This window comes from Amphiura filiformis, chromosome 12 (genome assembly GCF_039555335.1).
Source record: "Amphiura filiformis chromosome 12, Afil_fr2py, whole genome shotgun sequence".
In the NCBI taxonomy this organism is placed as follows: Eukaryota; Metazoa; Echinodermata; class Ophiuroidea; order Amphilepidida; family Amphiuridae; genus Amphiura; species Amphiura filiformis.
The window spans coordinates 48,138,576-48,154,273 of NC_092639.1; the positions used below are offsets into that span (position 1 = coordinate 48,138,576).

A 15,698-nucleotide genomic window follows, 5' to 3' on the forward strand; every position below is an offset into this window, starting at 1 on the left:
CCTGCCCAAATTTGTGCTTATTTTTGCATTTTTCTCAAAAATTATAGCCCATAATATAATATACATATCTTACTTGTCATCAATGTGCTATAATTTGTGAGAAAAATGCAAAAATAGGCACACACAAAAATTGGCCAGGGGTGTAGTACCCCCTTAAGCAATCTCCCACACAGGGAGTATGACTTTCAAATGGGGTTACCTGAATGGGTTGACTCCATTTGAAAACTTCACCCTGTATAAGAGATTGAGGTAATATCTTTTGCAGGGGTGTATGGATTTCAACTGGAATAACCCAATTTACATGCCACAGGGACTTTCATTTGAGCAATTGCTCTCTATATACTGCTCTCCTTAAATCGATAAAGGAGTGTGATTTTTAGCACTCCTTAGTTGACCATTCTGGTATTCTCTATACATTCTGTTGTAAACGCTCTAAACAACTCTCCTTGAAGAGAAGACTCCACTGAGCTACTTTATGCTCTCCTCCAAATTCCAAAAGACAGTCCCTAATGCCACTTAACAGGTCACCATCACATTTCCAAGTATTAACATTTAGTGGACTCCAGCAAATATTTTGAGCACTCTTAAATATTCCGATTTACATGCAGACATATAAACACTAAAAGCTAACTAAATAAAACATTGTATGTTATTGTCTGTCATAAAATGTACAATTGCCAAGGGTCCTTTACAATGTATAAATAAAATGTTGGACTCCATTTTGTTTGTACAGTGCACTGCAGTAGGTTGCTTGACTGCTTTAAATATATAGGCCTACAACATTATCATGTATGGAGACAAACAGGGCCCAACAATGTTTGAACACTACAGATAGTATGAAATACAGTGCATTTTCATTCAGGAATCAAAATGCTATTTTGAAGGAACAATTATATAGAATGTTGGACTTATATTCATTTTTTAATGAACCCTAGAAATGCTATATAATCCGGTTATAAAATTCATAAATGAATAAAAAAACACCTTTCATCATGTTTATAAAGGACAAAGTTATACTCAGTCAATTAGGCTTAGAAGTAAAAAAATAAAAAACATGTTTCACGTCCGGGTTTTCGAAAAAAAGGAGGAAGAGGGGGCTTTTTATTTTCTATTTTTTATCGCAAAATTGGTGTAAATACCCATAGTTAGAGCTGTTGTAGCGTACAATCCGTACATACAATAATGCCTGGAAAAAGGAGGAGGCCCTTTTTTATTTGTTGTTCTGAGAGTTACACCCCCTCTAATGATCACAAAACCTTCCTAAAATGTTTCTTGTATCATAACAAGGCTATAGGAAGCATCCCAACTTCCTAGAAATATAATTGGAAAAGGTATAACCGAATTATAAAAAATAAAAATATATTTGAGAAAACCTCAAAAAAGGAAGCGGGAGGGGACGTGAAACATGTTTATTTTTTTATTTGGCCTTATACAGTTATCATACCCCCAGTCAGAAATCTTGCCCCCCCCCCCAGATTCCCTAAGTAAAACCCAGAATTTTGTGTAATGTTGATTTGGCTCCTGAAATTCACATGGCCCCCCCCCCATTTATTTGGGTTGGTACGTGCGATGTGCGTGCAGCTGCAGGTACTGGTGAATTGTTCAGTAGGCCTAATTATTCAGGGTGGGTAAGCACTGGTCTAGCATCATAGGGGCATGGGGGCCTGATCTGCTCTCCAATTAAAGTGAAAATCAAAACTTGCTGAAAAACTGCCGGTGTCAATAAGTCAAGTTGAAGCAGTAGCATAGCCAGGACTTTTTAAGAGGAGGGGGGGGGGGCAATGGGGGTAAGGCAAATTTCCTGGGGGAAAACTTAAACACAAATATGTTAAAAAATGGGCTAAAAATTACAAAAAAGGCCTCCCACAAGGGTGGGGGGTGGTAGGTGTGGCAAGACTTCTCACAAGGGGCAGCTGTCTCCAGCCACTTGGCTACACCACTGTCTGAGTTGGAGGGACTGCCCCAAACATAGTGGTAAAATATATTAACCACCCACTTTTCAATATGCCATCCCATCCCATCAATAACAATGAAAAAATAAGAAATCCACCAAAAGGATGATAGGGTGGGGCTGAGACGAATAGGTATATTCGTCTCAGGGGTGGGGGCTCTGGGTGGGGAAGCATTCCATTTTATTACTAGTGGCCTATAAAACAAAAACTAAAGCGAGACTTACCTGTAAAGTGACTACTCCTGTTCCTCTGCGCTTTTCTCGGGTATTCCTTTTACCAAATCTTCCCCCTTTAGCTTTTCCTTTCTCAGGGGTTTTAGACCCTGCACCCCCAACAGCCCCTTTCGCTTCATCAGCCGCTGCCTGCTCTCTCGCTTTTCTTCTTGCCGCAACTCGACTGGTTGGTTCTACGTCTACTTTATCCGCCATCTTGTTAAACTAGCTGTCTATAAAAATTAATACATGAAAGATGTTTCCTGATTGGAGCCTCCTTGTGAAGTTTTAGTATCTTCTTGCCAATGCTATATTATGCCGCCGTCAAATGTTCAGCGTGGCTGAGTCACCAGTGTAATGCAAACTGCTGGAGGTCGGAGTTTCCGCACTGATTCACTTATTTGACTTCACCAACTTGAGTATATCAGTCCAATTTAATATCATCAAGTTATAACAGCACCTCAATATCCTTAAAGTTTGTAGAAATGATTTTAAAACCAATTACCAAAAGCTGAGGAAACTTAAAACAATTAAATTTTCAAGTTCATCATGTTACGGAATACGACCAGGAAGTTCCTCATTTCGGTCGCATGTTTCTTCTGCTCATCATTGGTGCGTAAACAAGAGCGGATTGCCAGAATATGCACCCAATGTGAAAAATAATGGGTTTCAACTTTTAATAAGTTTCGCGGGAAGTTTCGTTTCAGAGAATGAGAAAAGCTTAGAAAATAACCACACAACATGGTTCCGCTTTGTTTGTTTGTTCGTTTGTTTGCTTGGTTTGTTTGTTTTCTGTTTGGCTACTTCTTTCTTTGTGATTAGGCGCAAGCCCTCCGCCCTATCGGGGGGGGGCAGGCACTCAACACAAATGACCATACGGGTATGCTCCCCGGAAAGACCCCCTTTTTCGCAGCTCCGAATTAAGACCCCTATATTTGACCAAAATAAAGCTCCGAAAGACCCTTGATTTTGATAATTTCAGCTCTAAAAGACCCAAAATTGCTCATTCCTCATATTTCTTGTTTTTTCAGGCGATTTTCAACCAAAACAGCCAAGAAAGACCCTTGATTTTGACTTTTCGCAGCTCCAAAAGACCCCATTTTACTTGTTCACAGCCCGGTTCGCAGCTCCGAAAGACCCACCACCTCAAAATTCCGGGGGAGCATCCCACCAAAAAATTTTGATGTCCCACCTCAGGGCCCCCAAATTTTGGGAGCCCCAAAATTGCCCTGTGCAGTGTGCATCTTCAATTTTAGCCGAAAAACACCACCATGTTTTGTGCCAAAATAGCCTACAAAAATTGCTAAATTTTGCGCACGCACGCACTGCATGTTATAATCCCCGGTTATAATAGCAAAATCAGCGTCAATTTGGGCTAAAATAGTCCGGCAAAATAGTTTAAAATTGAATTTTTTGCGCGCTTTGCCCTAGTAAAATGTCCTAGTAAAATCTAAAAACTGCACTTGAATGCACATGCCTTCCTCATGCCTCATGGTGCGTTTAACCGTTTGGGGCCTCCAAATTTTGGCCTGTATACGCGTTACCTCCAAAATGGGAGGGCCCCGGGAGTTACACCAAATCTAATGAGTCTGAAAACCCGAAATACAAAACTGTGGGTTTTTGTTGTTGTTGTTTTATTTTTTTTTGGGGGGGGGGGGGTCAGAAATATTATTCTATAAATAATACCTCAAATTAAACACGTTTATGGCAAGCCAAAAGCCCCATTACGTATTGCGACAACGCGTTGCTTTCGCCAAAGCAACGCGTTCAGGCTAAGCCAGCCAATAGAAATAGAGCTTTTAGCAACGCGTTGCTTTCACAACAACGCGTTGCTTTCCAAAGCAACGCGTTGCTTACATACTCAATTCAGGGCGCCCAATCCGAGTTTTTGATTAGCCAATCATATCGGGCGCTTTGAAGAGCTGTTGGTTATGTCCATCCCGCCTTACTGGTACTAGCTGTTACATGTTTTGTGTCTTGCGTGTATCACACTATTGTACACTCAATTGTAGACCTAAAAAATGCTCAGTCTGAGAAATTCCTTGCGCAACAATATTAATTTGTTCAACTTGTTCGTATCATAAAACGAAATCCATTTCAGGCGTAAAATTTCACAGATATTATGAGAACAATACCCGGGAACAATATTATAACCTTATCTAGAGTTTCTTATATGCTTGTGTGTATCCTGTAAGAGTCGCTGTGATTGGTTGTCGCCACAAGACGTAAAGAATGACAATTACGTGTTGTTTGCGAAAGCAACGCGTTGCTTTCAGAAGGCGAAAGCAACGTGTTGCTTTGGGAAAAGCAACGTGTTGCTAAAAGCTCTATATCTATTGGCTGGCTTAGCAACGCGTTGCTTTCGAAAGCAACGCGTTGTCGCAATACGTAATGGGCCTTTTAGCTTGCCATACACGTTGATGGTCACGTCAATAATAATTATGTTAGCATCAAGCGTCTCATTCATTTACAATTACACCTACATTGGGCGTAAACACCGCAAATTGACTTCCAGTGAATCATTAAACCAGTGCAGAACCACAAGTGTGGTGCAGAACTTATTATTCGTGCATTATTATTACAAGAATTACATTTATTTTTCATATCAAGACTAGCCAACGAAAGACTGTTTTTCCAGAAACCAAATACACTTTCTGACGCTTCCATTGTTTTGTTTAGTTCTAGTTCAATGGATTTGGGACAATTATCGGCGTGAATCTTTTTTCTGAGTCAACTTCAGAAACTCTTGATAGCAAACTTTTATCACGCATGATGGCGCTTTACAATCTGTTGACACGGCCTCAAGGGGCTCAGGACGATAATGTGAACTTTGGACACTTCTTGCCTCAATCAAAATCAAGGATCGAGTACGCTATGGTAAGGGGCTGTGCAATAATTATGAGCCCGGGAGGGGTGAAATTGGGGAAGATTTTTTTCAGACAGAGAGAGGTGGAGCAAGCAATTTTGGCAAGCCGAGATGCAGTGCTGCCGAGAGGCATTATGGCCCTAGTAACGCACTTACCCCCCTTGGCGGCAGCACGCCGAGAGGAGGGCAAGTAATGATTTATGGGGCACCTTAACACGCTCTAAATGGCTTAGAAAAACACGGCAGAAACGTTCAAATATGCAAAATATCCTGCTCGCATCCCCGCTCGCATCATATTAGAGTTTGCAAATTGGGAACCAAAAAATTTGGCTAACACTTAACCCTAACCATTTCCTATACCTACTTATGTTACGTACTACGGGTTGCAGAAAAAAAATTAAGCGTGCGGGGGCGGGGAGGGGGTAAAGATTTTTGGTTAGGCTGAGGTGGAGGGGCAAGCAATTTTTGGCAGCGGGGGGGGGGGTCAATTTTTGGTGCGCCATTTGGAAATTTTACTCCCAAAGGGCTCATAATTATTGTACAGTCCCCAATTATGCCATATAGGGTATAATCTTCTTCCACGGTAAACCAAACAGCTTCCGTGGTAAACCTTGTAGCGCCATCTCTTGATGAAAGTACGTTATTAGTAGGCGTGAGTTAACAGCTATCTTGGCTAGAACTATTGCGACTGTAGGGGTGAGCTTGCCTACAGGTAAAAAAAAATACTCGTGGCGGTTATATTACACGTCTTACGTCTAGTTTAGGGCAACGGGGGTGGAAAGGAGGGTAAGCCTACAGCCTACTACGGGGATGTGCGACAGATTCGGGGTACATTTTGGTTTATTGATGGCCCTCAATTTCATGAAAATTTGGTTTAAGAAAGATTGTTTTTATTTAGTTTTTTTAAAATTAATTTGTTTCCCAAATTTTTATCGGAAAGTGTGCCATTTTTTTTATTGTTACCATGGCGTGCGATAATAAATAGGCCTATTAATATAATTTTTAAATGCCATTTTATTATTTTGTTATTAATTGAAAATCTAAAATAGTATAACATCGTATATGATGCCTTGAATTAAAGTTTAAAAGAAAACGTGATTACTATTATTAAATAATTCCTAACATCTCGGACAACACGCCCCCCTCCCCCAACACACACACCCCCGCACCCCTACACCAACAACCACATGCCAAGTCTACCTTGCACATCGTGCACGCGAGCGTGCACCATCCAGCATTGTCCCGATAAAATACACTACCCTATTACGAGCAATGGAATAGCCCGTCAATCATGCACAGTGGTTGCTCCTGGAAGGAAGATTATACCCGATGTGACGCGGTTGCTCATGGAAGACAAGAAGGATTATACCCCTTTTCAATTATGCCGATTACCGGAGAACTTCGGTCGACCGCCCTCATATTGATTTGCAAAAAGAGGGGAAACGGAGGAAAAGAGGAAAGAGAAGAGGGAGCCATTGTGGGTGATGTGGGAGAGAGATTTGCAACATTCCACGCATTGTTTGAAATCAATTCCCATTTATCAGATTTTCCTTATCTACATTTAATAATGAACATTGAACTTGGAATGAACAGATAAACAAAATTTATCAGTTCCCAGTTTAAGTCGGCCAATGTTAAACTACAGTAAGCCAAAGAATTAAGGTACCAGTTATGTTCACCCCTGTATATCCAAACAAAGGCAGATATGTAATAATTGGAACAAGCAGCCAATAGTCCGGGGGGGGGGGCACTTCAATATGAAATGGATATAGGTGTAGGGCTGGCACTTTCGCACTAAGGGGCATTCGGTGAGAGTAAGATGTAAAAAATATGGGGTCATTGGGTGAGGGCATGATCTTTGGCATTCGGTGAGAGCAAAATTTGCTTTTTGTTTGTTAATAAAATGCAAGAATCATCTTTCCCCACACAATACTTCTTACAAACAAGGTGTTGATATTGGCCCTTTCGATGCAAGACAAAGCACAAATGAAGGAAACAAAACAAAACAATAATGTTTTTTATTTTTTATTCAATTACACATACAAAAAAGTAATGGCCTATGAAAACTAAAAATATAATAATATTAATATTATTTTAGTCCTGAATACAAAGTATTTTAAACAAGCATAAAAGAATCTGATACGAAAATTGAGGGAATTGTATTCTCAGCGTTCCATTTACCCCACCGTTCCATTTACCCCAATACTCTGAAACGTTACAATCGTAATTTTCAGTCAAAAAATCCATGAGAAATGACTCTTGATACAACTTAGGCCTATATTTAAAAAAACAGAAACGGCTGCCTGCATCTGGAACTCTTCATATCTGACATTTTGAAGGTCTTATTTCATAGGCCTTTATCAGAATTATCTGCAAGATTGAAAGATGGCTTTAGGTGACCGTGGCCCTATTGGCTATTAAAATGCACAAATTTAGATTTTCTTTCTATTTAAATAATATGTTAAAGTTTATGCCCTGTAGCTAAATTACATTCTTGAGATATGGCCTGTCAAAATGGCGCGAAACCAAAACAAAAAAATTGGCAACAACTTTCTTTTTATTTTCTATATTTTTGACAAGTCCAGTTGCCAGATGATTTTCTAATTACATGCATGAATAATGCAAAGTAAAGATTTCAGATACAAGAGCTATGGTACTGAGGCATGGTACATATGTAGAACACACACTATACTACAAAATTACTGTTGCGTTTTGGCAAATTTCAATTTGCATAATTAATTAGGGCCACTTATTAGAAAAGTTGATTAGGGCCCTAATTAATTATGCAAATTTGCCAAAGGCATATTTTGTAGCCGATCTGAATATTTTACTTTGTATAATTTTTGCATAATATAATTAGAAAATAAGGCCTACCTGACAGCATTGCATAACTAAAATAAAAGGAATTTGTTGCCAACTTCTTGGTTTCGCACCATTTTGACAGGCCATATTTTGGTAACCGAATATCCGATTAAAATAAAATTTATAGCCTTGTAATCAGGAGAGAATGGACTCACATATTTCAATCAGACATAAATCTATGTCCAATATAGTTACCTTAAATCTAGCATTATAAGTGTCTGCTTAACTAATAACAAAAGGTGCCCACTGGTATCTTGGAGGCATTGTCTTTTTTAAAGACATTTCTTGTTTTTTACTAATGCGGGTGACTGAAAAGAGCTTTGAGACAAACCTTTTTTTTTTTAATTTGGCCTTGAAGATTGAAGATTAAGCATTAAAATAAGTAGAAATTGGCATAATCATGTATAAATTTGCATAATTGTGCATAAATTTTACATAGTTATGGGGATAGAAATTTGTATATGAATGATGTACGCATACGCATATTAAAAATCAGCCTAAAATTTCAACAAAAATTAAGCATTAAAATGAGCAGAAATTGTTTATGGATAAAATTTACAGAATTATGGATCAATTTACATAATTAAGGGCCAAGAAATCTGAATACGAATGGTGTACGCATAAAAAATTATTTATAAAATTATGGGCCTAGAAATCTGCATACGAATGGTGTACGCATACAAATTAATTTTTAAAGCATTAAAATGCGCAGAAATTAACATAACTATGCCAACTGGGCCTAGAAATCTGCATTATTTTTTTATTTTTCAAACACTAAAGATTTAACCTATCCATATTATTCCAAATTGGAGGCGACACCATACGAGACAAGAATCACAATAGGATATGCCAAGTTTACATGAATATTTCTATTATAGTAGCCGTATCTGTTTTAGTTAGTTTTAGTTTTATTTCACCATTAAATAACTTTTACATAAGTATAGCAAAATCATATGGTAGGAGACCAAACAGAGCAGGGCTCGAACAATTTTGGCCACCCTTTCCAATAAGTTAAACATTTAGGACGAAACACAATCAAAAGACGTATCAAGACATAATTATGTGCAGACAAAGACCGGACAGGACACGTGAGACAGACAATGTTGGCAATGGTTTAAGATTACTTATTATAATACATATTAATAATAATTATGCAATTACATGATTATACAAACTAACAAAATTATTCATAACGAGATAATAACTCACATTTGTACTTATTTTTGAAACTTATCAGAGTAAGTGAATTTTTGGTATTTAAACTAACATTATTCCATAGTATAGGACCTTGTCGTCTAACAGTGTTACGGGCTAAATCATTTTTAAAATGATGTGCTCTATACATATCAGATGATCTAGTATTATGTGTATGGATCGTACTAGCTTTAATAAAATAATTTGCAAAAATATCTGGTAGAAGATCATTATAAAATTTATACATGAAAATTGCTTTCTGCAATTTGTGGATATCATACACTGTGAGACTATTGAATGAAGCAAAAAGGGGCGGAGTGTGGGCAAGAAAGTGAGAATTCGAACACAATCGAATTATTCGCTTTTGTTTAATGTGAATTTTGTTTAAGTTACAGTTATTTTGATCAGCCCAAATAATATTGCAATAGTTAATGTGTGGCAAGACCAAACTTATATATAATGCAAACAATGTTTTTAAAGGTAAGACATGTTTGAGCCGAAATAAAATACCAGAATATTTGGACACAATATTAGCTATATATGTTGTGTGGTGGTTCCAAGTAAAGGACTCATCCAGTGTGATACCAAGGAATTTAATAGAAGAAACCTTTGAAATTGATACATTGTCAACATATATGGCTGAATTGTGATACATTCGATTGCTAAATCTGTTTTTAAAAATAATGTACTTGGTTTTATTTATATTGAGTGATAATTTATTTGCTTTAAGCCAGTTGGAAATGTTACATAATTCTTGATTTATTGTGTTGATAAGATAGGTGAAGTCTTTATGGGAAGCCAAGAGATTAGTGTCATCTGCGAAAATTATAAATTTGAAAAACTTTGAGGAGTAAACAATATCATTCAAATATAAGATGAAAAGTAAAGGACCTAAAATTGAACCTTGAGGAACTCCGCAAGTGGGATGAATTAATGATGATTTAACGTTATTAAACGAAACATACTGTGACCTATTCATGAGGTAGTTCCTGAACCACTCGAAGGCAACGCCACGTACACCGTAGTGAGTTAGTTTAGATAAAAGAATGTCATGGTTTAGCGTGTCAAATGCCTTCGAGAGGTCCAGGAAGATCCCAACACTATGCTGATTGTTATCTAAGTCAGTGACAATTTTGTTGTATGCATCCATAATAGCCATAAAGAAGAATGATTTGGGCGAAAACCAAATTGAGATTGATGCAAAATATTGAGACTTGAAATAAAACCATATAATCTATTGTGCACAACTCGCTCAAGAATTTTCGAAAAAACAGGGAGGACGGATATTGGCCTATAATTACAAAATTTGTGCCGGTCATCGTTCTTGAAAATAGGAATGACTTTGGCCATTTTTAACTGATTTGGGACAATGCCGGTGGTTAATGATAAATTAATTATATGAGCAAGAGGAGAAGCTATGATTGTGCGGACGGATTTAACAATATCAGGTTGTATTTCATCAAAGCCACTACTTTTACTTGATTTGAATGAACGACAGATATCTATCATTTCCTCGGGGTCAGTTGGAAAAAAAACAGAGAATTATTTGGGGAATTAATATTGCGCAGAAAAGTATGAAAATTAGCATCAGTTTGGATTTTGTGGGCTAGGTTAGGACCTACATTTGCAAAATAAGAATTGAATTTATTAGCTATTATGTTTTGATCTATAATTTGCGCATGGTGAGCGTTATCATCGTAGAAAAATGACGGTAGAGGGTGGTTTTTTTGCGACCGAGAATATCATTTAGGGTATTCCAAATAAGTTTAGTGTTATGTTTACAATTTTCGAGTTTGTTTGCATAATAATTATTTTTTGCGGCTCTTATAAGGGAAGTAAGTTTGTTGCGGTAAGAAATATAAGTATTTTTATTGCTTGATGAAGGATGACCAATATATTTCCTATAGAGCTTTTCTTTTCTGTGAATTGATTTGAGAATTACAGATGTGATCCATGGTTTACGTGGTATATGCCGGTTACGTGAATTTCGAGTACCGCGTGCCTTAACGGGAAAATGAATGTTATAAATATGAAGGAATTTACTAATAAATGCTTCGTACGAACCATCAGCAGATGTCATATCAGTGACAAACTTCCAATCAATCAATTTCAAATGATTATAAAAATGTTCAATTGAACTTTGGTTATAAGTGCGAGTAGTGCCAATGTGTGGTTGAATAAATCGAAGTGGCATTGATTTTGTATATTGAAAGATTGGAAAATGGTCAGTTAGACCCACTACACACACACCAGATTTGATTTGATGGTCAAGAACATTCGTAAAAATATTATCAATCAAAGTTGCAGTAGTAGGTGTCACTCTGGTAGGTCTATCAATCAATGAATACATACTATTATTATGGAATGTTTCCAGAAAATTATTAATAATATCATTTTCACTGTGTTTTAGTAGATCTAGATTAAAATCGCCGGAAATATAACAATTTTTGTTTTCAGCAGAAATAGTGTTGAGGCTATGATCAAGATCGGTAATAAATAAATTAACATCAGTTCTGTGTGCACGATAAATTGAACCAATAATTGTATTCTTGGTGGTGGGACTTAGAATTTCAATAAAAACAGATTCAGAATGGGGCAAATCAATGTCATTTGTACAAAGTTTCAAATCATCTCTGATACGGTAAGAAAGTGAGTTGTGGACATAAATAGCCGTTCCACCACTCCTCCTTTCTTTTCGAAGGGCACTTAAAAGAATATAATTTTCAATATCAATTACATTAGAGTTATCTTCATAAAACCAAGTTTCAGATAAAGTTATTACACTGAATGCATGATTGAAACTTGAAATAAAATTATGTATGCTATCAAAATTTTTGTTAAAACTGCGAGAGTTAAGATGTAGAACAGAAAAGTCATCATTACATAATCCAGTCAAATCATTGTTATCAATAACATATTTACATGAAGCTGTGACATTATACTCATTTAGATGTCTAGAATCATCAGTTGTGTGGAGATTTTCTTCGAACAAAAATGGATTCAATCTCATACCCATCAAACGATTATAATCGATAGAATTACCATGATAATATAACGAGAACCTAAATTCATCATCGTCTACGTAATGGTTAAATGGAAATAAATCACCTGTACAATTGAAACAAAACCAGTCATCGTGATCCCTTGTGTCTGTATAAACACATCTAGTATGGTAAAATGAATTACATAGGCAACAGAAAATATTAGGCTGACGGGGTAGAATGGTTTTGTGACAGGAGTTGCAGTTATTTAACATAATTAAATTCAACCTTAGGAATCACATTAATCATTGTAGTAAACATACAAATAGTGTCATAACATAAGCAGTAAGCATCATTTAAGTATACCTTAGTAACCAATACAATAAATCCAATTGCCAACATACAACATGAAGTAACATATAAAACATTTATACACATATAGTATAAACAAAGATAAATATGGGCCAATTTGGCGTGCCATAGTACATGGCAAGACAGATGCATCTAACACCAGGGTTGGGCCGGGCCATTGATTTTAAGAAAAAAAGAATATTTTTCAATGCAATAAAAAGGAAGTTTGAATGAATAACTACTTATGAAACAGAAACAGAAGTTGGGAAGGGTCTGATGAAATAACAAAGGGAAAGAAACACCTCAATTTTGATGAGACAGTTTGAATGGTAAAAACAATCACGTGCAGCTATACTCAGAGAGGCATCGTGATGCACAAACTTTTTTGTTATGACTGAAAAATATCATTACAATGTTTATAGTTCATAGTTCATACTTCATATTTCAACAGTTCAAAGTTCATGAAAATGATATAGATGACATAAAAAAGAACAACATGAGCATGCATGCTTTATAGTTCATAGTTCATACTTCATATTTCAACAGTTCAAAATTCATGAAAATGATATAGATGACATAAAAAAGAACAACATGAGCATGTATGCTTTATAGCTCAAGGAGGTACCAAATGTTTTTAGCAATATAAAAGTGCTCCTGGATTAAGCTAAGCAAGGATCAATTTGAAAAGTTACTTTGTAGGATCAAATGGTGCGAAGATTGGATCGTACACCTTCCCATCTATGTAGAGTATGACGTCAGTACCTTTGGTCTTGATGTACGCTTTTCTTCCAGCAGCTTTAGCTTGACTCTTGATGGGTAACAGGTTTTGGCGTTTAGACTGCATTTCCTTTGGTAGATGCTGAGAGATACCAAACTTCTTCTTTGAAGTTGAGTCTTGTAGATTTGGAGCTAGCTTCAACACAGAATCACGGTCCTTCATTTGAACAAACTTAACAATGATGGGTTTAGGTTTATCATTTGTAGATCTAGTTGGTAGGCGGTGCGTGTTAACAAACAACATACTTTTCGCTTCCTTGTGGTGAAGTTCTTCATGCAGAAAGTTCCGGATAGTTTTTTCACAATCCTCATCCATGCCATCTGACTGTTCAATTCCATAGAATAACAGGTTGGCTTTCTTGCTATACAGTTCTGTCTCCAAACGCTGGTCTTTCAGTAACTGTATGTCTTTCTTCAATTCATCACGAAGAGCAGGAATTGTGTCTTCGCCAAGGTCTGTAACTTCACTATCAACGTGCTCGATGCTGGATCTTAGATCAAAAATTTCTGCTCTAATTCCAGTAAGTTCGGTTTTTAAGTCTGATATCTGTTGAGATAGACTATTAAAGTTTGTGTCATGTCAGTCCTCATCAATTTGAGTAACTGAGTTGTTTCATCCATTATGAGATCAGCGTAAGTTTATAATCAGTCAAGAGCAAATGAATACCACCGAAGCGTGAATCTGGTAATCAACGTGGCGTATCAGCACAGTTAAAATTAGTGAGTAATCGTCCAAGAGCGTCCACACAAACTCAATGGAGCTACAGTAACACACGTGAGTGTATAGTAGAATTGAACACGGCGGGCAAAACGCATAAGTCACAGTTCGAGTTTATCAAATTACAGGAGATTTATAGTTATAACTGACATACCAATAGTATCAGAGTGATGTAAGATACTTCCGTTTGTGTGATAGTCAAATTATAGTGTTAGAAAAGCATGAAGTGAGTCATAATGGCTCGGCAGATGAGCGCTACCTCTTAGTGCAGTGTTGTTCTGTCCGCCATCTTGTTTGCTGTATCTACAGTTAAAAGTCATCATAAACATCTACCAAAGAGTAATTACCCACCTTAAAAGGAGTATTTCGTGATCCTAGCATCCTTTTTCTATGACATTTTTCAGTACATATCCACGAAAAAAGCCTATTCCCAAAATTTCAGTTGATTCCGATTTTGCGTTTGCGAGTTATGCATGATTATGTGTATTACACTAGACAATGCGTTGTAATTTCGTTCTGGTGCACCAGAACGAAATTCAAATTTCACGATATCTTTGCAAAACTAATTAATCTGCAAGAAATATTTTGTACATAAACATTATGTAGCCAGAGGTTTCCAGAAATATAAAAATCTCAACTTTTTTTGACAAAAGTGGGGGGATGAGGCTGTGGATCACGAAATGCCCCTTTAAGGTAGTATGAACGGCTACGGTGTCATGCTCAGATTTGCTTGAAAATGATACAGAATGTGGAGATGGGTGAGAATAAAAATTCCTTTAAAAAGGAATGGGCGCCCAACTGTTTGGATACTTTTTTTTCTCTTTAAAACAATAATGTAATATTAGCATAGAAAGAAGTCCATTAATTTTGTATTTTAAACAAAGAATATATGCACAACATTTTATCTCGAACATATCAGAAAACAATAATAAAATAAAATCCAAGCAAATTGTGGTTTTATTTCTAAGCTGGGCATACTTTTAAGCAAAACAGTTTGCGAAGTAAATCTAGCAAGACCGAAATTAGACGCTCTTTGCAAAGTCAAGCCAAACAAGAGAAATGTGTCTGATTGGGGAAGGTGTTCTGACAATCCAAATATAAACTTAGTCCACCTCAAATGACCTGTAACAATTTGTGATTGACATTACTTAAGGTTGGTCTGAACCCTGGAATTATGGAAACTTCCGGGCCTCATAACTTCTAAATTGTTGGGTCAAAATTAAATTTTTATTGATTTTTAAAAACTAGATCAAAATATCTAGGACCCGTTTTTTCATTTTTTTTAATTTTGACCAATTTCACCAAAAATATTTGAAATTTGTGCCAAAATCGGGCTTTTTTATGATTTTTTGAAAATCAACATTTTTTGACCATTTTTGGGGCAAATTTCTCAAAGTTAGTCGAAATTCAAAAAAATGAAAAAACGGGTCCTAGATATTTTGATCTAGTTTTTAAAAATTAATAAAAAAAAATTTTGGCCCAAGAATTTTTTTGTTATGGTGCACAAAAAAGAAGTGGGCCAAAAACCGTTATTTTTTGGGATTTTGGGCCAAAAGTGCCATTTTGGCCCAAATTTGACCTCACAGCTGAACTTATCAAGTCTTTGCCATTCTAAATATGTATACTTTTATATACTTTAGACAAACAATTTGGAAGTTATGAGGCCCGAAAGTTTCCATAATTCCAGGGTTCAGACCAACCTTAATTCACCTCGGATGACTTTGATCTGACATTCAACTTTTTCGTTCTTACACCAATCATATCCATAACAATTGAACTCTTACA

At 36.5% G+C, this 15,698-nt stretch overlaps 1 protein-coding gene across 2 annotated transcripts in view; it reads right to left on the reverse strand.

Annotated features, from left to right (window-relative positions):
- LOC140166318 (uncharacterized) overlaps positions 1-2,760 on the reverse strand; it is a 74,459-nt gene extending 71,699 nt beyond the window's left edge. The window contains exon 1 of one of the 2 annotated variants that reach the window (XM_072189748.1): positions 2,177-2,760. In XM_072189748.1, coding sequence (XP_072045849.1) covers positions 2,177-2,380 — 204 coding nt within the window. In that variant the 5' untranslated portion in view covers positions 2,381-2,760. The remainder of the gene's footprint in view (positions 1-2,176) is intronic. The other variant, XM_072189750.1, reaches the window with a different exon arrangement.
- Positions 2,761-15,698: the final 12,938 nt, after the last annotated feature.